At 37.5% G+C, this 19,967-nt stretch overlaps 4 protein-coding genes and 1 pseudogene across 4 annotated transcripts; 1 reads left to right on the top strand and 4 right to left on the bottom strand.

Annotated features, from left to right (window-relative positions):
* Nucleotides 1–270: 270 nt before the first annotated feature.
* LOC148743528 (adenosine receptor A1-like) lies at nt 271–2,726 on the bottom strand. Its single transcript, XM_088727291.1, has one exon. The coding sequence runs from the start codon at nt 2,318–2,320 to the stop codon at nt 1,256–1,258; it is 1,065 nt and encodes a 354-aa protein (XP_088583417.1). The 5' UTR covers nt 2,321–2,726; the 3' UTR covers nt 271–1,255.
* Nucleotides 2,727–4,564: 1,838 nt separating this feature from the next.
* Nucleotides 4,565–5,520, bottom strand: LOC148743527 (adenosine receptor A2a-like; annotated as a pseudogene).
* A 1,554-nt stretch (nt 5,521–7,074) lies between these two features.
* On the bottom strand, nt 7,075–10,348 carry LOC148743526 (GFP-like fluorescent chromoprotein amFP486). Its single transcript, XM_088727350.1, has 5 exons — nt 10,154–10,348; nt 9,530–9,627; nt 8,896–9,114; nt 7,983–8,192; nt 7,075–7,328 (listed from the first exon to the last, which is right to left on the bottom strand). The coding sequence occupies exons 1-5, from the start codon at nt 10,169–10,171 to the stop codon at nt 7,121–7,123; spliced, it is 753 nt and encodes a 250-aa protein (XP_088583476.1). The 5' UTR covers nt 10,172–10,348; the 3' UTR covers nt 7,075–7,120.
* A 2,581-nt stretch (nt 10,349–12,929) lies between these two features.
* LOC148743525 (GFP-like fluorescent chromoprotein amFP486) lies at nt 12,930–16,342 on the bottom strand. The gene is made up of 5 exons (XM_088727396.1): nt 15,975–16,342; nt 15,365–15,462; nt 14,731–14,949; nt 13,843–14,052; nt 12,930–13,185 (listed from the first exon to the last, which is right to left on the bottom strand). Exons 1-5 carry the CDS (start codon nt 15,990–15,992, stop codon nt 13,056–13,058), a joined length of 675 nt encoding a protein of 224 aa, XP_088583522.1. The 5' UTR covers nt 15,993–16,342; the 3' UTR covers nt 12,930–13,055.
* Nucleotides 16,343–17,302: 960 nt separating this feature from the next.
* Nucleotides 17,303–18,953, top strand: LOC148743524 (uncharacterized). Its single transcript, XM_088727338.1, has 3 exons — nt 17,303–17,521; nt 17,615–17,703; nt 17,814–18,953. Exons 1-3 carry the CDS (start codon nt 17,324–17,326, stop codon nt 18,295–18,297), a joined length of 771 nt encoding a protein of 256 aa, XP_088583464.1. The 5' UTR covers nt 17,303–17,323; the 3' UTR covers nt 18,298–18,953.
* The last annotated feature ends 1,014 nt before the right edge of the window (nt 18,954–19,967 follow it).

Genomic DNA, 19,967 nt, shown 5'->3' with positions numbered 1-19,967 from the left:
GGGAATGGGTGCGGGACATCAAGTGCTGGGGCTTTCATAGGAAAGGGGCCCTTCCTATCCAAGACGATTTCTTTTTTGGGGGTTTTTTGCGGTGATTACAGACCCACACACCTTCGGATTCGGCTCGTCTGTCCTTGCTTCAATACCGTGGCAAGCCCTTCCGTAACTGCCCATCAAATCGTCATTATATTTGACTTATTCAACTATCTTTCCGGTTTAATAAGCAAAAAATACGTCAATTAAAAAAAAAATTGAAGTGCTCTTAAGAGCTTTTATCGTGATCAATATTTTTATTCATTTGGTCAGACAAACGTTAAATAATCTTTGTAGATTTAGCAACTTTTTTTGGAGACAATGACTCCAGATTATAAAGATATCCAGTTGACTTTTATAAAACGTACTAAAGGAAGTTTTTCACTTGATATGAAAAATCGTAGGGAAAATTATTTACGGCCATAGAGTCAATGAATCTCTTTTTAATTCTTATTTACATCAATTGTGCATCTAAACTAGAAAATAATATGGACAGGACTCTTTCTTCTTTAAAAGAAAATGAAAGAATTTTAAACACTTCTAGAGCCATTAAAAGAGTGACACTACTTGATTTTTCCCGCTTGATGTGAAAATATACTCTGCTTGAGGGAAACCGCAAATTATTATCTAGTTTGCGTTAGATTCGAACCTTAGCTAAAAAATATTGGGAGAAAAGCTTTAAACCTGATTAAAATACTGAAAAATATAGAGTATGTGGTTAGCTTGCGTAAGGATTCAAACTCAGCCAAAATATATTGGAAAATTAGTTTTAAAAATAAGTTTTGACGAACGAAAACCATCGAAAAACTGTTTAGTATTTGGCTTGTGTAAGGATACGAACCTCTGCCAAAAAGCATTTCAAAAATATTTTTTAAAAAGTTTAGGCTAAATTGTTCTGGACTCAGCCGAACCGTGACATAATTGATTAATACTATATTGTTCCGATGTCACTTTTGTCTTTGTTCTTTGACAGATGTGATGATCTTTCTTAGTCCAAAGATCCCACACCTTCAATATCCAAAAACCAGGCTCAAATATGTTTGCACTTTATAAAATTTTTTTCGTCTACACAGCAAGTAAATAAATAATTATTTCATAAATATCAGGTTTTGGTTACCACTTGAACCTTCAACTTCATAACTTTCAGCTCAGTTGAGGACTCATTGTGGTACACAATAGGCTCTCAACTAGAATCATCAGTTTCACAATTAAGATATTGATGTCAAACACTGGTTTGGTCGACTACCCTTACTTTGCCAAATTTCCGGACCAAGTTCTCATGGCTTTCACAGAATGTTTCTAGCCTTGTTTGTTCACCATAAACTGTTACTCCATCGTTCATTCGAGAAGAATGTTTGAGTTTCTTTCGGATAATGCTCAACCATTCAAAGAGAGCAGAGCGGTACCTTGAAACCCTCCAGGCGTAGACAAATGGATTCATCACCGAGCTTAGACACAAAAACCTCGAGGCTGCCACATCAACTTTGTAGAAATTTATCGATTTTCGACAAGACTTGCAAGATAAGCGGAGCAGATGTACAGCGATGTACTGAGGCATGTAGGTCATGAAAAATAATCCCAGAATTATAATGATGGTCAAAGTCATTTTGCGCTGTCGCTCCAACACGCGTCTGTTCCTCACGATTGAGTCGCTTCCACTGAGTTGAAGGTCGCGCGATTGTCTCGCGAGAGCACGAAAAACGTTCACGTAAATCAACGTTAGTAACACGGCAGGTAGAGAGGCGAGAGTGTGAGCGTAAATGAGCTCGTAAATATTTTGGGGAATACTCGTTATTGGAAGAAAGCACGTTGCTAACGCTATCACCCAAACCCCAACGATGAATATCTTGACTCGCTTCACTGTGATGATAATTTTATATTCCAGCGGCTTTTTGATTGCGATATAACAAGCGATTGACATCGCTATTATAGTATATCCGCTAACGAAGACAGAGGTAAAGTAAATAATGTATATAACTACCTTCATGATACCAACATAAGGCATGTGGAGTTGTTCATACCGATAGGTGTCTCGTACAGCTACCAGAAGAACACCTAATCCCATCAGTAAATCTGACGCGTTTAAATTTGCGATCAGAAGTGACGAAGGCGAGCGTAGGGACTTGCGCGGATCTTGGTAAATTGTAAACAGCAGAAAGGCATTCGTGAGGATGATGACGGTAGAAAAATTGTATCCTACAACAGTTAAAGTCAACCAGTAATTTGGATCATCGATTACTGACGAATAAAAGTCGTAGCTTGAATCTGAAGCATTTCGGGGAATCATAGCTCGAAGTTTTACACAAACAACGCGAACGGAATGATAACCGTTTCACCTTTCACTTGGGGAGTTTGTAAAAAAGTTTTGATGCGGCAGTTTCTTGCTAGCTTTTAACTTGACCGTCACTCAGCGAATAAACCGACAAACTTTGAAATCATTTCCTCTTCAATGCATCATTTCAGCATAAAATGTCGTCATGCAAAGCTCCTTAGAAATGAATAAATCATAGAAACGAGCCAGTCACGAATAGCCTTAGGTAGTTTGCAAGTTCCTTTGTTAGCCTTCCATTCAATGACGTTCCTTCTAAATCCGGCAATGAATGTGATGTCGGAAAATAGGTCATCAAACTCTTTTTCAGTTCACTTTTTGGAAGAAAAGAACCCGTATAAAGTTAATAATACTTTGGTTATAAGGCTAAATGAGGACAACTGATGCTTGGAGTTGCGTAAAATGGATGGACGTGACGAGGAACTGACATCATTGACCTTTGTTCGTTAATTCCACGAGAGTTAAATTGTAAAAGGACAAAGCAATCGTTTAATTTTACTTTAGCTATTACTTGAGGAGGGAAACTGAAGCTTAGAGTTGCGTAAAACGGATGGAAAAGATGAGGAAGATCATTGACCTTCGTCCATTAATGTACTTGTTATGCCGGCGTATGTGAAGGACAGCCGGAATATTTTCTCTGCGAACATCGGATGGACATGACGAGGAAAATCATTGATCTTCGTTCGTTAATTCTACGTAAAATATACGATAACAGGACAACCCAAGAATTTTCTATGCTTTCGTAGGGTATGACGAGGAACATCACTCCATTGACCTTCATTCGTTAACAAAATTGACCCAAGCCGTTTCAACGGAAGAACAAGACGAGGAATAATGTTGGCACGGTCTTTGTCCTTCAATTCTCCTTAAGCTACATTGGAAAATAACAGCAAATACATTTTCAATACATAATGGAGAGGAATGGAGAGGTATTGATTTGAACTTCGTTTGCTAATTCCACTTTAAGTTATGAAGGAAACCATCATTAGCTTAATTTTCTCTGGAAGAAAAAAATTAAAACCGCTTTCATCCCATTTTCACTTGATTCATGGAATATTTTGGTCAAAATAGGCTAAGCTAAGTTCCTCTTAAAAGTTATAATGAAACGACAAAGCAGAAACCTGATAGACGTTTAAAAATATTTTGTTATCGGTTGGCTGTAGGTTTGGTCACGTACTGGACAAAAAAAAAAGAGTTCGTGTTCCTCCGAATGGATGGACTTCCGGAGAAAAAAAGTGCATTCATTTTATCGCGGGAAATCAGGTAACCGACTCAATGAAGCGCAACGCCACAATATTTATTTTTTTTTATGTTTGTTTGTTTTTTTTACTTTTTTTTAAATAACCTACATGTTATCAATTGCTGATGACATATTGAAAAAACAATCCTTCAAGGCTGAAAATGATATAACGCTTCGAAAAGTTATTTAATTTGTCATTAATATGAAGCGTTGTATAGAAGTCAATTTGTTCCGAGCCCAATATACATGCATGCTAATTCAAAGACTTATAGACCGGTATCGCAAAAGTCATGGGTTCGAATCCCGTACAGGCCCGAATTTTTTTCAGGCCTCATTTTCACTTCTACTTAAGTAGTCTGCGAAGATCGCTCGCATACTAATTTCTTTAACCGCAGTTCACATACTATATGATTCTCATATATTCACAAACGTAGACCACAATTAATTGTTTTATTGTTAACGTTTGAAATAAACAAGCTTTTGTTTGGCCTGCTGCTGTTTTGGCTGCTCCACATAACAGTTATTTGCTTAATGGGAGTTCCATTGTGGCATTTCTTTCACAACTTGACTACAGTTTAGACTCCTGAAAAACGCTCCAAAGATGAAGAACGGTTTTCAAAATTTTCTCGGAACCTCAAAGGAACTTTCTCAGAAAACTCTTTTCATAATTTTAAAGGAGTTTATTCCTCAAAGTTTACTGTCAGTTCATTAAAAAAAAGTCTGCTTCTTTCCAGTATTTTTAACATTTTCCCGTTCATGTGATTTCCTATATTAAATCCTTCTGTTCTAGTCCAGATAGTTTCCAACGAAGAAAACACCTGACATAGCAAGAAAGTAACGTGACAATACCAAAACACGGTAACAAAACTCCAACCTTATCGCATAACAAACGCGCGTCCAGTTTGTCCCCTGATTATGTCACTTGTTCCTTATTTGTTCAATAAAGAAAAATGAGTCAAGTCGCTAACAGCGAGCCAAATTTGGTTTATCTCGGATAGCTTTCCAGCCGCTTGCCAAAACTCGGCGATATCTCGGCATTCTCCAAGCGTAAACAAATGGATTGGCTGCCGAATTGAAAAATATAAAGCGTGAGGTAACGACGCTGATTTCATGAAATACTATTGAATCTTCGCTGATCTGGCAAGGGCTGCAGAAGTTTTCCAGATGATAAATTATAAACTGTGGAAGGTAAGTGATGTAAAACATCATTAGGATTGTCGTCACAACCCCTGCCATGTTTACGTTCCAAAGCGAGCTTGTGGTTTCTGGCAGACGTGTTCGTACTTCGGAGAAGTTCTTGGCGTCGGCGCGAAAGGGAACGGAAGCCTTTTACGAAGATAATCACGAGCAGCAAGGCTGGTAGCGAAATGTGAGTGTGCGTATAGATGAGCATGTACGTCTTTTCAGGAATGTTTATCACCGGAAGAAAGCAGATAAGGACTGATACTATCCATATCATGATTATCAACCAATAAACTCTCTTTCTTGTCATATTTGTCTTGTATCGAAAGGGATTATTGATAGCGTAAAAACAAGCTGTTGACATTGCAACGATGGTAGCGCTACTGCCAAAGAGTGTTGCGCCTAGAATGCATGATGCCATAGTTCCCACAATTGACGGTAATGGTGCCACTTGTTGCAAAGATCGATAGACATCTCTCAACGCCACTATGGGGATTACACACAGCCCCACAAGCAAATCCGCCGAGCTTAAAGTCGCCATCAACAACCCTGGCGGAGTTCGAAGCAATCTCAAAGGATTGTACCAAATCGTAACTAGCAATATGGAATTGGCGAACGTAGTCACAGCTGATAAGGCGAAATCAATGACAGCTAAAGTCATCCAGTACTCTGGCTCATTTATGATCCATAGGTAGATGTGAGAATGGAGACGACTTGTGGAGTTTTCCCAGCTCATAGTCAACGCCACATCGAGATAAAGAACAAATCATGTCAAGCTCCCATAATTTTTTCTTTTTTATGAGTGTACCAATATTAACTGCTTGATGGCCGAAATCATATTTACAAGGATCATTGTCCACAAATAAATTTTAAGAGGTAACAAAAGCGCGCCCTTGAATCCTTAAGTTAAAAGTTTATTTTTTTAAAACTGTGCAGTAGATCTCAATTTAGACTGGAAGTATGAAAAAAAGTATCTTCCCATGCAAAGACTTCATTGGAAAGTTTTCTTCTAGAAAGGACTACGCATGTAGCAAAGCGACGGAAAGAATATTACATCCCTGTACCAAACATACGATAAAAGAGATTCTCGTTAAAGCCAATACCGTATGATATTATGACAGTTATGACCGTATGATATTATGACTTTCAATAGTTCATACAATGAGCTACAAACCACTCAAAAGATATCGTTTCATCTTTTATTGAATAAAGCATGACACTAAATATGTGTGAGTAAACCTATGTACAACCTATGTAGTTGCGGCTTGTAGAAATGGTATGTCTTATTAAAATTCACAATTCCTAGAATATAAACAATAGAAGACATGAGCATGTTTTTGTGTTCAATGATCAATGACACGATCGATATACGTTTTAAGCAGATCAATGCTAGGTTCATTCTCTGATCTTTCAGTGTAAATCCGCATATATCCTGCTTCGTGTCTTGAAAGATGAATGAATAATCGTCTGGTATCATCACTAGCTGGGTGTAAATCCAGGGTGATATATCCAAAAGGACGTTGATTTGCTTGAAAAAGCACTTGCATAATGTCCTGCCATGTCATCGGTAAGGCTTCTAATAATACATTTTTAGTATTGAGGATGAAGAATCCCTCTCAATCCATGAAGAAATTGTCTTTGGAAGTCTTCTGGACATGTCAGCTCTTTAACAAAGCTACTTGATTGCTGTTAAAATTTGAATGGGAGGTGGTAGGGCTTCGTATTCAGTTCTTGGGTTCTAAAAGCTGCTCGATACTGTTTGCAATGTTACTATTTAGTGGTTTGACAGGTGTAGGTCTATCTGTACCCGAAAAGTAAAAACAAGGCTGTTTTGAGCCTACAGTTGTGATACCAACAACTCTTGATCTATTTCAGTTTAGTAAGGGCAGGTTTCTGCCGTGGAAAAGCCGTTTTTTCCGGTGATCTGTCCTACAAGAACCTAGGCACTATAGTTTGCCAACAGGTTGCATATTCAATTCATGCATATTTTTCCCACCAAGAAAGTTCTTTTTATAAAATTTCCTACCCATATATTATGAGCAACTAAGAAGTTAACAGTGAGAAAAGATGTCAAAAGTTATGGGCTAAACGAATTGATCCGCAGGATTACAGAAGATTGAGAGAACCAGTTGGTTGAAATTCTGTAACAATTTTTGCGATAGCCGGACATTTATCCTATTTGAGACCATGATGATACTTCAAATATGTAATCAGCAAAGAAACTAGTAACTCTTATCCCATAAATGAGCCAGTTACTTCGTTTGTGTAACTCAACACAAGGAAAGACACATTGTTTGCCCAGATTTTATTCAATAATCTGTAAATATTCCAATGAATTACTTGTCAAAATACATGTCATTAGATACATGCCATGTGGTTTTTTTGTCCACATCGGTTTTGACTCCTTCCAACGTTGAAACCTCGAGGACTCTTGCCACAGCATGTTCTTCAAGTTTAAACGCCAGTCCTTCCTTATCAAGATTGGTTCTGGTAAGACGAAGATCCACAAAATGGCTCGGTGGCATCTGAACTGGCTTGTTGGCCCTGAAGAGTAAAAGATCAAGGATAACTCGTGACGTTCCGTCCTAAAATATGAGGTATAAAAGTAAAAGAACTTGATTTATCGTCTAATTCCAAGGTCTTAAAAGCCTTAGTAACCTCGGAGATCCAGATAGTTTCCATCAGTGTAAGTTAACATCGTGATGGAATCGTAAGCGAACAAACTGGAGCCTCAGTTTCCTCTGTAACTATGAAGTATAGTTGCTAAAGCAGTGATTGCAAAATGAGATGGTAAAATCTCGACGGTGACTTAAACCGTTCAGCAAAACTGCTTCTGCTTATAATTTGTGCTATTACCACAAGACAATCATTTTCCAATTTCAATTATCGCACTACCGTTACTGGAATTCTTCTTTCCAAAAGTAATGTCCGTTTATCTTTGAAGTTTGAGCCTTACTGAAACAGGCGAAATAAAAATAATCCTCTTGACCATTGAGCCTCAAGAATTAAATTCGTACTTCTCACAGCTAGCAGCTACATTCTTCCATATGGAGATGCAGAGAGAATTTATTGTCACGTTTGATAACTTTTCCAATTCTCATTATAACGTAGTTAAAAAAAAAATACTTTTTCAGGGGCTCAGGAAAGTCCACGAAGAATGAGTTAGATACATGTTAATCTATGTACACATATAATTACCTGTAATTGTTTTCATATCGGCATTTCAGAGTTTTGCCTCCTTCAACCATCAGGTACATGATAGTGTCTCCCTTGATTATTCCATCACAAGGAGTCATTTTCTCTGAGGTTGGTTCCCAGCCAAGAGTCCTTTTCTGCATGACGGGACCGTCAATGGGAAAGTTGCCTCCTTGAAAATTGGTCTTGTGCATAAGGGTGTTGCCTTTGAGGCTGTCCAAGTAGAAAGTATTTCAGAACACAGAATGGTTAATACATAACGAACAACTGCGGCTGAAAAGTCTTTAGTTCTTCTAACGTGGAAGAAAGGTTGAAATAGGAATGAGACTGAAGCAAAAAGAAGAGTAAACAAGAGTAGGGCTTAAAGAAACGAACATAGTCAAGGATAAGAGAATAAACACGGAATGCCAAATCTCCAGGTTGAAAAATTAAGGTTTACTTTTTAAAACTAAGGTTTGCCTTATTCCTTCAAGGAAACAAAATAACTTACCTGTTTACGCAATTTACTGCAGTTTTGGTTTAATCTTCGGTGATGTAATTTAGAAACATGAAAATCAGTCATAAGTGGTCACTTTCTCGCGTCGCCATCAAATCTTTGTGCAATGATGCAAAATATGTGAGAAAGTTTAAGTGACTGGTAAAAATATCAAAGACTCCATAAAATCGAAGATATCTTAAGAGTTTTGTGGCGCTTTATAAATTATTGATATTAATTGTAGAACAGTTAATGATTATTTGGAGGAGGATCTTTCTCCGTTGCTTTCGTTCTTTCATCATTAATAAAAATAATATGCGTAGAGCTCGACAGCGAAATCAACACAAGCATATGAGAAACGTTCCCTTTTTTATCAAAGACCTATGTGCAGTCTGCCAGTTAGAAAGCTGATAACCAGTTAGTTGATAAGGAAATGCTCACCTCATTTCCACAGTGGCCGTGGCACATCCTCCATCTTCAAATGTTATTTTTCTGTCGTATTTTAGACCTTCGGGAAATGCCAGCTTGAAATAGTCAGGTATATCAGCAGGGTACTTCATAAAACACTTGAATCCATACTTCAAGGTCGGTGCCACTAAGTCAAAGGCAAATGGAAGGGGTCCGCCTTTTGTAACACGGAATGTTCCTGCTTGTTTGCCTCTGAAATATTCAGATGGAGAGGGTTTTTGTCATGGTATTACTTTAAAAGCGAAATCGCCGCAACTACACTTGATTTATTTGTTTAATTTCATCACGAGCGATTTCTTTACAATGACTTCTGAATAAAGAACATTGTTAATTTTAAGTGTAGGAATTGACTATGAAGAAAACTGAATTACGTCACAGAGCCCTGATGTATCTACCTTTTTGAGGCAACCAGATGTCATAAATGGGCGTAAGAAACATAGTTGACATAATCAAATTCTCATCCATTCGAAGTCTGCAAGATGTGGTTTATTTTTCAAGTTTGCGTTGGTAACAAATGAGTTAGCAGGTTTTCCCCGATTATCTGACTAGCACTGAGTTTACTCAAAAGGAGAATTTATATGCAGGTCGTTATCTCGCATAAACTTACTCGTAAGGTTTTCCAGTGCCTTCTCCTTCGATGTTAAATGCATGACCATTAATGCTTCCTTCCATAAGCCAGGTCATCTTCATGGTATCGGCTAAGGCCTTAATATTGGAAAGAAAAAAACAACAAATAACTGTTTTGGAGCTGAAGCTCAACATTCCTGTGTTTCAAGCTTTACGACAGAAAAGTTTACATGATGTTTTCAAAGTTACATAACATGGCACATTTGTCAACTTTATGGTATCGGCGATAAACTGGCTATACACTGAGAAAAAATGTGTAAAACCTTATAGAATCGAAACTGCCTATAACACAGAACTCTCCGTGCCTGTGATTATCTTTGCCGCAAGTTTATCAGGTATAACATTATCATACATTGAAACAAACAGTCTACGGACCAAATTGACCGTTATCACACCGAAGACGGGTGACAATCCGTTTCAACATTTCCGAACCTTTCGCTTTGGAGCTGAGATTCAATTGACGTTTCAATGTTTTAGCAAGTTAAGCCTGAAATAGTTCAGAAGTTGTTTTGGAATCACATGGTGTGGTGTGACAGAAAGGTTTGAACACTTGATTGAATTGAAAAAAGAAAAGGTAATAATGACTGAGTTGCAATTTACTTACTTGCTTTGAATGAGACATCTTGAGGTCTTTCTTTCCTGAGGCTCAAACGTTTCCAACAAGTGGCGGTTAGATTCGGCGGGTCTGTCTAGCAGGTCAGAAGCTGACTGATGTCTGACTACCACCTTTCGCCAAATTTATAGCAATCTCCCGCCTCATATTATGTAACTACGCCGCATAAAATGCAATGTTACGTAACTATCGACGCTTTAGTTGAAAGAGTGTGCTACTTGTAGATCCTACTACAAGAAGTTACCGGCTCTCAACCCACGTTATGTAACTACGCAGCATATTATGCAATGTTATGCAACTATCGACGCTTTAGTTGAAAAAGTGTGCTACCTGTAAATACTACTATAAGAATTTACCGCGTCTCAACCCACGTTATGTCACTACGCAGTATATAACACGTGAACCTAACTGATGTCTAACCTGCACCTTTCGCGTTACGTAACTACGCAGTATATGTAACAGGTGAAGCTCACTGATGTCTAACCTGTACCTTTCGCTAGATTTATAGTAGCACAAACGTGATCAGTTAAGCAGAAAAAACGCAATTGATTTCTTTTCTGGGTACCGAACATTGGGCGCAACTTAAAACTACTGGAAATGCACTGCACCCACCTTAGCTCAAGGTCAATCTCAAATTCGTGCATGACAGATTTCTATTAATAGTACAGCTGTAATCCAGTTTAGAATCAATTCCTCTTTCATCTTTTGTCTGGGCTCCGCAAGGTCTTATCGGTATCGCACAGTCAGATAAATTCTATTTTGGTCTCTTAATTTGGGTCCAATATGCGCAACCTAAACCTAATGGAAATGCATTGCTCGTACAGAAAAACGACTCTTGCTTCAGCACCCCACGTTATGTTATTACGACGTAAATATCGACGCTTTAGTTAAAACAGTCTGCTACATGCATGTCGTGCTACAAGAATTTACCGGCTCTCAACCCACATTACGTAACAAAGCAACATATAATGTAAATGTCATTTACATATCGGCGCTGCAGTTTCAAAAAATGTAGCTACATGTATGATGTATCGATAACAATCGATAAAAACCACTTTACTGTTAATATCGAAAAATACTGAGGTCCTGTAAACAAACTTTTAGATACCACTTTTCAGTCACAGCTGATTAGGCGAAATCAATGACAGCTTAAGTCATCCAGTACTCTGGCTCATTTATGATCCATAGGTAGATGTCAGAACGGAGACGACTTGTGGAGTTTTCCCAGCTCATAGTGAACGCCACATCGAGATAAAGAACAAATCATGTCACGCTCCCATAATTTTTTCTTTTTTATGAGTGTACCAATATTAACTGCTTTATGCCCGAAATCATATTTACAAGGATCGTTGCCCACGAATAAATTTGAAGAGGTAACAAAAGCGCGCCCTTGAATCCTTAAATTAAAAGTTTATTTTTTTAAAACTGTGCAGTAGATCTTAATTTAGACTGGAAGTATGAAAAAAAGTATCTTCCCATGCAAAGACTTCATTGGAAAGTTTTCTTCTAGAAAGGACTACGCATGTAGCAAAGCGACGGAAAGAATATTACATCCCTGTACCAAACATACGATAAAAGAGATTCTCGTTAAAGCCAATACCGTATGATATTATGACAGTTATGACCGTATGATATTATGACTTTCAATAGTTCATACAATGAGCTACAAACCACTCAAAAGATATCGTTTCATCTTTTATTGAATAAAGCATGACACTAAATATGTGTGAGTAAACCTATATGCAACCTATGTAGTTGCGGCTTGTAGAAATGGTATGTCTTATTAATATAAACAATTGAAGACATGAGCATGTTTTTGTGTTCAATGATCAATGACACGATCGATATACGTTTTAAGCAGATCAATGCTAGGTTCATTATCTGATCTTTCATTATAAATCTGCATACATCCTGCTTCGTGTCTTAAAAGATGACTTAATAATCGTCTGGTATCATCACTAGCTGAGGGTAAATCCAGGGTGATATATCCAAAAGGACGTTGAGTTGCTTGAGAATACACTCGCATAATATCCTGCTATGTCATCGGAAAGGCTTCTAGTAATACATTTTTAGTATTGAGGATGAGGAATCCCTCTGAATCCATGGAGAAATTGTCTTTGGAAGTCTTCGGGATATGTCAGCTCTTTAACAAAGCTACTTGACTGCTGTTGAAATTTAAATGAGAGGTGGTAGGGCTTCGTATTCAGTGTCTTGGGTTCTAAACACTGCTCGATACTGTTTGCAATATTACTATTTAGTGGTTTGCAAGGTGTAGGTCTATCTGTACCCGAAAAGTAAAAACAAGGCTGTTTTGAGCCTACAGTTGTGATACCAACAACTCTTGATCTATTTCAGCTTAGTCAGGGCAGGTTTCTGCCGTAGAAAAGCTGTTTTTTTCGGTGATCTGTCTCACAAGAACCTCGGCATATAGTTTGCTAACAGGTTGCAAATTCAAATCATGCATATTTTTCCCACTAAGAAAGTTCTTTTTAGAAAATTTCCTACCCATGTATCATGTGCAACTAAGAAGTTAACAGTGAGAAAAAATGTCAAAAGTTATGGGCTAAACGAATTGATCCGCAGGATTACAGAAGATTGAGAGAACCTGTTGGTGGAAATTCTGTAATAGTTTTTGCGATAGCCGGACATTTAGCCTATTTGAGACCACGATGATACTTCAAATATGTAATCAGCAAAGAAACTAGTAACTCTTATCCCATGATTGACCCAGTTATTTTGTTTGTGTAACTCAACACAAGGAAAGACACATTTTTTCCCAGATTTTATTCAATAATCTGTGAATATTCCAATGAATTACTTGTCAAAATACATGTCATTAGATACATGCCATGTGGTTTTTTTTGTCCACATCGGTTTTGACTCCTTGCAACGTTCAAACCTCGAGGACTCTTGCAACAGCATGCTCTTCAAGTTTAAACGCCAGTCCTTCGTTATCAAGATTGGTTCTGGTAAGACGAAGATCCACAAAATGGCTCGGTGGCATCTGAACTGGCTTGTTGGCCCTGAAGAGTAAAAGATCAAGGATAACTCGTGACGTTCCGTCCTAAAATATGAGGTATAAAAGTAAAAGAAATTGATTTATCGTCTAATTCCAAGGTCTTAAAAGCCTTACTAGTAACCTCGGAGATCCAGATAGTTTCCATCAGTGTAAGTTAACATCGTGATGGAATCGTAAGCGAACAAACTGGAGCCTCAGTTTCCTCTGTAACTATGAAGTGTAGTTGCTAAAGCAGTGATTGCAAAATGAGATGGCAAAATCTCGACGGTGACTTAAACCGTTCAGCAAAACTGCTTCTGCTTATAATTTGTGCTATTACCACAAGACAATCATTTTCCAATTTCAATTATCGCACTACCGTTACTGGAATTCTTCTTTCTAAAAGTAATGTCCGTTTATCTTGGCAGTATGAACCTTACTAAAACAGGCGAAATAAAAATAATCCTCTTGACCATTGAGCCTCAAGAATTATATTCGTACTTCTCACAGCTAGCAGCTACATTCTTCCATATGGAGATGCAGAGAGAATTTATTGTCACGTTTGATAACTTTTCTAATTCTCATTATAACGTAGTTAAAAAAGAAATTCTATTTAAGGGGCTCAGGAAAGTCCACGAAGAATGAGTTAGATACATGTTAATCTATGTACACATATAATTACCTGTAATTGTTTTCATATCGGCATTTCAGAGTTTTGCCTCCTTCAACCATCAGGTACATGATAGTGTCTCCCTTGATTATTCCATCACAAGGAGTCATTTTCTCTGAGGTTGGTTCCCAGCCAAGAGTCCTTTTCTGCATGACGGGACCGTCAATGGGAAAGTTGCCTCCTTGAAAATTGGTCTTGTGCATAAGGGTGTTGCCTTTGAGGCTGTCCAAGTAGAAAGTATTTCAAAACACAGAATGGGTAATACATAACGAGCAACAGGGGCAGAAAAATCTTTAGTTCTTTTAACGTAGAAGAAAGATTGAAATAGGAATGAGACTGAGTAAAAGAGTAAACTAGAGTAGGGCTGAAAGAAACGAACATAGTCAGGGATAAGCGAATAAAAACGGAATGGCAAATCTCCAAGCTGAAAACCTAAGGTTTGCCTTATTCCTTTAAGGAAACAAAATAATTTACCTGTTTACGCAATTTACTGCAGTTTTGGTTTAAAATTCGGTGATGTAATTTAGAAACATGAAAATCAGTCATAAATGTTCACTTTCTCGCGTCGCCATCAAATCTTTGTGCAATGATTCAAAATATGTGAGAAAGTTGAAGTGACTGGTAAAAATATCAAAGACTCCATAAAATCGAAGATATCTTAAGAGTTTTTTTGCGCTTTATAAATTATTGATATCAATTGTAGCACAGTTAATGATTATTTGCAGAAGGATCTTTCTCCGTTTCTTTCGTTCTTTCATCATTAATAAAAATAATATGCGTAGAGCCCGACAGTGAAATCAACACAAGCAGATGAGAAACGTTCCCTTTTTTATCAAAGAGCTATGTGCAGTCTGCCAGTTAGAAAGCTAATAACCAGTTAATTGATAAGGAAATGCTCACCTCATTTCCACAGTGGCCGTGGCACACCCTCCATCTTCAAATGTTATTTTTCTGTCGTATTTTAGACCTTCGGGAAATGCCAGCTTGAAATAGTCAGGTATATCAGCAGGGTACTTCATAAAACACTTGAATCCATACTTCAAGGTCGGTGCCACTAAGTCAAAGGCAAATGGAAGGGGTCCGCCCTTCGTAACACGGAATGTCCCTGCTTGCTTGCCTCTGAAATATTCAGATGGAGAGGGTTTTTGTCATGGTATTACTTTAAAAGCGAAATCGCCGCAACTACACTTGATTTATTTGTTTAATTTCATCACGAGCGATTTCTTTACAATGACTTCTGAATAAAGAACATTGTTAATTTTAAGTGTAGGAATTGACTATGAAGAAAACTGAATTACGTCACAGAGCCCTGATGTATCTACCTTTTTGAGGCAACCAGATGTCACAAATGGGCACAAGAAACATAGTTGACATAATCAAATTCTCGTCCATTCGAAGTCTGCAAGATGTGGTTTATTTTTCAAGTTTGCGTTGGTAACAAATGAGTTAGCAGGTTTTCCCCGATCATCTGACTAGCACTGAGTTTACTCAAAAGGAGAATTTATATTGAGGTCGTTATCTCGCATAAACTTACTCGTAAGGTTTTCCAGTGCCTTCCCCTTCGATGGTAAATGCATGACCATTTATGCTTCCTTCCATAAGCCAGTTCATCTTCATGGTATCGGCTAAGGCCTTAATATTGGAAAGAAAAAAACAACAAATAACTGTTTTGGAGCTGAAGCTCAACATTCCTTTACGCCAGAAACCTTTACATGATGTTTTCAAAGTTACATAACATGGCACATTTGTCACCTTAATGGTATCGGCGATAAACTGGCTATATACTGAGAAAAAATGTGTAAAACTTTATCGAATCGAAACTGCCTAAACACAGAACTCTCCGAGGCTGTGATTATCTTTTCCGCAAGTTTCTTAGGTGTAACATTATCATACATTGAAACAAACAGTCTACGGACCAATGGACCGTTATGACACCGAAGACGGGTGACAATCCGTTTCAATATTTCCGAACCTTTTGCTTTGGAGCTGAGATTCAATTGACGTTTCAATGTTTTAGCAAGTTAAGCCTGAAATAGTTCAGAAGTTGTTTTGGAATCACATGGTGTGGTGTGACAGAAAGGTTTGAACACTTGATTGAATTGAAAAAAGAAAAGGTAATAATGACTGAGTTGCAATTTACTTACTTGCTTTGAATGAGACATCTTGAGGTCTTTCTTTCCTGAGGCTCAAACGTTTCCAACAAGTGGCGGTTAGATTCGGCGGGTCTGTCTAGCAGGTCAGAAGCTGACTGATGTCTGACTACCACCTTTCGCCAAATTTATAGCAATCTCCCGCCTCATATTATTTAACAACGCCGCATAAAATGCAATGTTACGTAACTATCGACGCTTTAGTTGAAAGAGTGTGCTACTTGTAGATCCTGCTACAACAATTTACCGGCTCTCAACCCACGTTATGTAACCACGCAGAATATTATGCAATGTTATGCAATTATCGACGCTTTAGTTGAAAAAGTGTGCTACCTGTAAATACTACTACAAGAATTAATCGCGTCTCAACCCACGTTATGTCACTACGCAGTATGTAACACGTGAACCTAACTGATGTCTAACCTGCACCTTTCGCGTTACGTAACTACGCAGTATATGTAACAGGTGAAGCTAACTGATGTCTAACCTGTACCTTTCGCCAGATTTATAGTAGCACAAACGTGATCAGTTAAGCAGAAAAAACGCAATTGATTTCTTTTCTGGGTACCGAACATTGGGCGCAACTTAAAACTACTGGAAATGCACTGCACCCACCTTAGCTCAAGGTTAATCTGAAAATCGTACATTACAGATTTCTATTAATAGTACAGCTGTAATCCAGTTTAGAATCAATTCCTCTTTCATCTCTTGTCTGGGCTCCGCAAGGTCTTATCGGTATCGCACAGTCAGATAAATTCTATTTTGGTCTCTTAATTTGGGTGCAATTATGCGCAACCTAAACCTAATGGAAATGCATCGCTCGCACAGAAAAACGACTCTTGCTTCAGCACCCCACGTTATGTTATTACTCAGCATATTATGCAATATTACGTAAATATCGACGCTTTAGTTAAAAAGTCTGCTACATGCATGTCGTGCTACAAGAGTTTACCAGCTCTCAACCCACATTACGTAACAAAGCAACATATAATGTATATGTGATATCGATATAAATATCGATATAAATATCGACGATATAAATATCGATATAAATATCGATATAAATATCGACGATATAAATATCGTTGATATAAATATCGACGCTGCAGTTTTAAAAAATGTAGCTTTATGTATGATGTATCGATAACAATCGATAAAAACCACTTTACTATTAATATCGAAAAACACTGAAGTACTATAAACAAACGTTTGGATACCACTTTTCAGTCACAGCTCATTAGGCGAAATCAATGACAGCTAAAGTCATCCACATTACCAGAAATCCAAAACATTTCGTTCAGGCTGTACTTCAGGTCTGCGGTGTATTCAAAGTTCTACAGAGCATGCCCAGATGTGTTACATTGCATAACAATATGGCGCGATCGTCGCAAGGCACAGATCGTGTGGATTATGTTGCGTTAAATAATCTTTCTTCTGCGGACTTTGAAACAGCTTCAAAAGGCAAAAGGAAATATAAACCTGGGGCAAAATTATATGAAGTGGAGAGGCTTATCAGCAAGCGGAAATCCTCGAATAAAAAGGTGCGACTGAATTCAAATGAAGCTTAGTAATTTATTGGGTTCATTGTTTTACCCCAAGGGCTAAAATAGCTGTGTTATTTCAATTTTATGCAGGATGAAGAGTATCTAGTAAAGTGGAAAGATTGGCCGGCTTGGACAAGCTCTTGGGAGCCTTCTACCCGCTTGTCTAATGAATTAATCAGGTCAAATGAATTTTGCAATAGGCGAAATTGAATAATTCATTGGTTAACTTTTTACAGTGGCCTTAGAAACAATAATTCTAATTGTTTTCTCTCTAAACTATATCTGACAGGGGTTACCCTTATCCAAAGATCAGCGCTGAACGACTAGAGAAGGCTGCTGTTGTTTTTACTGAGGCAATATTAGGCATTCTTAAAAGCGAGGCTGTGAAAGCCACCTACTCAGCAGAAATTCCAGTTGATCATGATATCCTCAGATATATATTTAGAGGTCGTGGAACCTTGTCAGGGGATGGGATTTCAATGGTATATGAAATCACTGATTTTCGTAGGTTTTGCCTTCCCTCTTATTGGTACTATTATTTGAATGAGCTTGGGCAAGGTATTGCTGTAAGTTTCCCCCTTAAATTAAAACCGGTGCTTAAGTTTTCCAAGAAACGCTTCATCTTTTCTAATGGTAAACTTAAACAGGCACCCATGTCTCCAGTTGAAAATGTTATTATTACAGTGAATAGGAGGGCATGCGATAGATTTAATATTGAATCCAATCTAAAAATAAACAGTAATGAACACTATTATTGTTATTACTATTTTTAAATGAAGTTTTTTTTTCATCTAGCAACATACGAAACAGAACTGTAGCAATGAAACGATAAATTAATTTTTTCAAGTCTGGAATGAAAATAATTTAAATATAATTATGATATAACATATTGTCAACTTAATGTAGACATAGTGTTCATTATGCTTGTATGAAAATGTCTCAGTACATTTTATTTTACTCATTTCGTCAAACCTGTTTTTTTAATGTGGAGGGGGCTGGGGTCAGCTATTATCCTGAATTAATTTCATAGATTGCTGGCTGACTTCAACAAATTACTTATGCCAGAGTTGTACAGAAGTGAAACAGCCATTTCTATAATAATTTGAAAGTAATGTTCAAGAAGAAATTCGGGTTAAAATGGTTTTAATGCGGTTTGATTCTAGATTTCTTTGTATCATCATAGATAATAATAATAATAATTATTATCACTATTCATTGCCATGGAAAGAAATTGAGAATCAAAGTAGCTGAAAACCATTTTAACCAGAATTTCTCTGCTACATTTACATTGGTAATGGTAAAGGCTCACTGTTAATTTTTCAGAAAATAACTTGAATACATCTGTATCTTACAACTGTTTCTATTCCTATTGAATTACAGTCAAATGGCTTGTTTAATCTTAGTTCTTTGCATAAATTATGCTGACTGATTCACTGGGTCTTTTTTAGCACCTCAATTAACTCACATTTTTTAAATTTTGCTAGCCCCTTTACTTGAATGTTCTTTGTTCTGATCCTCTTATGGAGTTGAGCCATGCTAAGTGTATTGAGATCTTCCTCATTGTGATCCAAAGCTGCACTAGAAGGGCCTGGTTCTTGGTCAGATGGTTCCACAAAAGTTACTTGTGATCGTTTCCTCTTTTTTCTTGATTGAACAATGCCTTCATTCCAGTAGCAATCCTGTTTCTTTTCATATTTTTGCTTCTCTCTCTCATGGCCTTGCAATGACAGTTGTCGGAATTCCAGAAGTGGAACATCTGTAGCAGCATCCCACTTATTAGACTTCTGAAAAAAAGTTCTTTTTGCATCATCATTATTTTTTTCTACACCTTTCCCTGTGAACTGCTTAATTGATGAAAATGTTTTGATGACAAGTGGCACATGGTAGGCTAGTGAATGCATATAAGGTGTGACTCTGTTCTTTCCATATTTTATCCTTTTGTTAGCAAGTGAACAAAACAGATCTATGAATTTCTTCCCCCTTTCTGAGACCTCAAGGTACTGTTCAGCATTTGTGTTGTAATCATTTATGATTTTGTAGAGATCGTTGAAGTCAGACCACAGCTGAATTACAACATCTTTTGTTTTAGGGAAGAGGATATATTTTTGTTGCAGTTGTGCTGGCAGAAATTCCATAAGCTTTTTTTTATCTGATCCAATTAAACTTGTCCAGTCATAAGATCCACTTCCTTTCCCATCTGCATTCTTGTTTTCCCAGATAGAGAAAGGAATTCCAGTATTATTTATAGCCTTGACAAGGGACTCTAGGTAAACACCTTTCTTCTCTCCCCTTCCCTTTCTGAGGTCACCATTGCTGTCCCTTTCCACGACTTCAGTCATTAAGTTTTCAAGTAGGCGATCTGTTATTCTCATCATCAGGTGGAGTTCATCCAAAATGACATGGTCTAGTTCAATATTTAAAAGGGGCTGATTTATAACAGAAA

The sequence above is a fragment of the Stylophora pistillata genome, chromosome 1 (assembly GCF_964205215.1).
Source record: "Stylophora pistillata chromosome 1, jaStyPist1.2, whole genome shotgun sequence".
NCBI lineage: Eukaryota > Metazoa > Cnidaria > Anthozoa > Scleractinia > Pocilloporidae > Stylophora > Stylophora pistillata.
Note: the sequence above shows the minus strand (reverse complement) of the source record. Positions and strands in the feature narration are given on the sequence as shown.

Excerpts from the sequence above, each read along its gene's own strand:
- LOC148743528 (XM_088727291.1), bottom strand. The coding sequence starts at position 2,320 with ATGATTCCCCGAAATGCTTCAGATTCAAGCTACGACTTTTATTCGTCA.
- LOC148743526 (XM_088727350.1), bottom strand. Across the intron at positions 8,193-8,895 it reads ACGGCCACTGTGGAAATGAG|CCTCAAAGGCAACACCCTTA; the intron begins GTGAGCATTTCC and ends CTACTTGGACAG. Across the intron at positions 7,329-7,982 it reads CGATATGAAAACAATTACAG|GGCCAACAAGCCAGTTCAGA; the intron begins GTAATTATATGT and ends TTTACTCTTCAG.
- LOC148743525 (XM_088727396.1), bottom strand. Across the intron at positions 14,950-15,364 it reads GGCACTGGAAAACCTTACGA|AGGCAAGCAAGCAGGGACAT; the intron begins GTAAGTTTATGC and ends TGAATATTTCAG. Across the intron at positions 13,186-13,842 it reads CGATATGAAAACAATTACAG|GGCCAACAAGCCAGTTCAGA; the intron begins GTAATTATATGT and ends TTTACTCTTCAG.
- LOC148743524 (XM_088727338.1), top strand. The coding sequence starts at position 17,324 with ATGCCCAGATGTGTTACATTGCATAACAATATGGCGCGATCGTCGCAA. Across the intron at positions 17,522-17,614 it reads GGAAATCCTCGAATAAAAAG|GATGAAGAGTATCTAGTAAA; the intron begins GTGCGACTGAAT and ends AATTTTATGCAG. Across the intron at positions 17,704-17,813 it reads TTGTCTAATGAATTAATCAG|GGGTTACCCTTATCCAAAGA; the intron begins GTCAAATGAATT and ends TATATCTGACAG.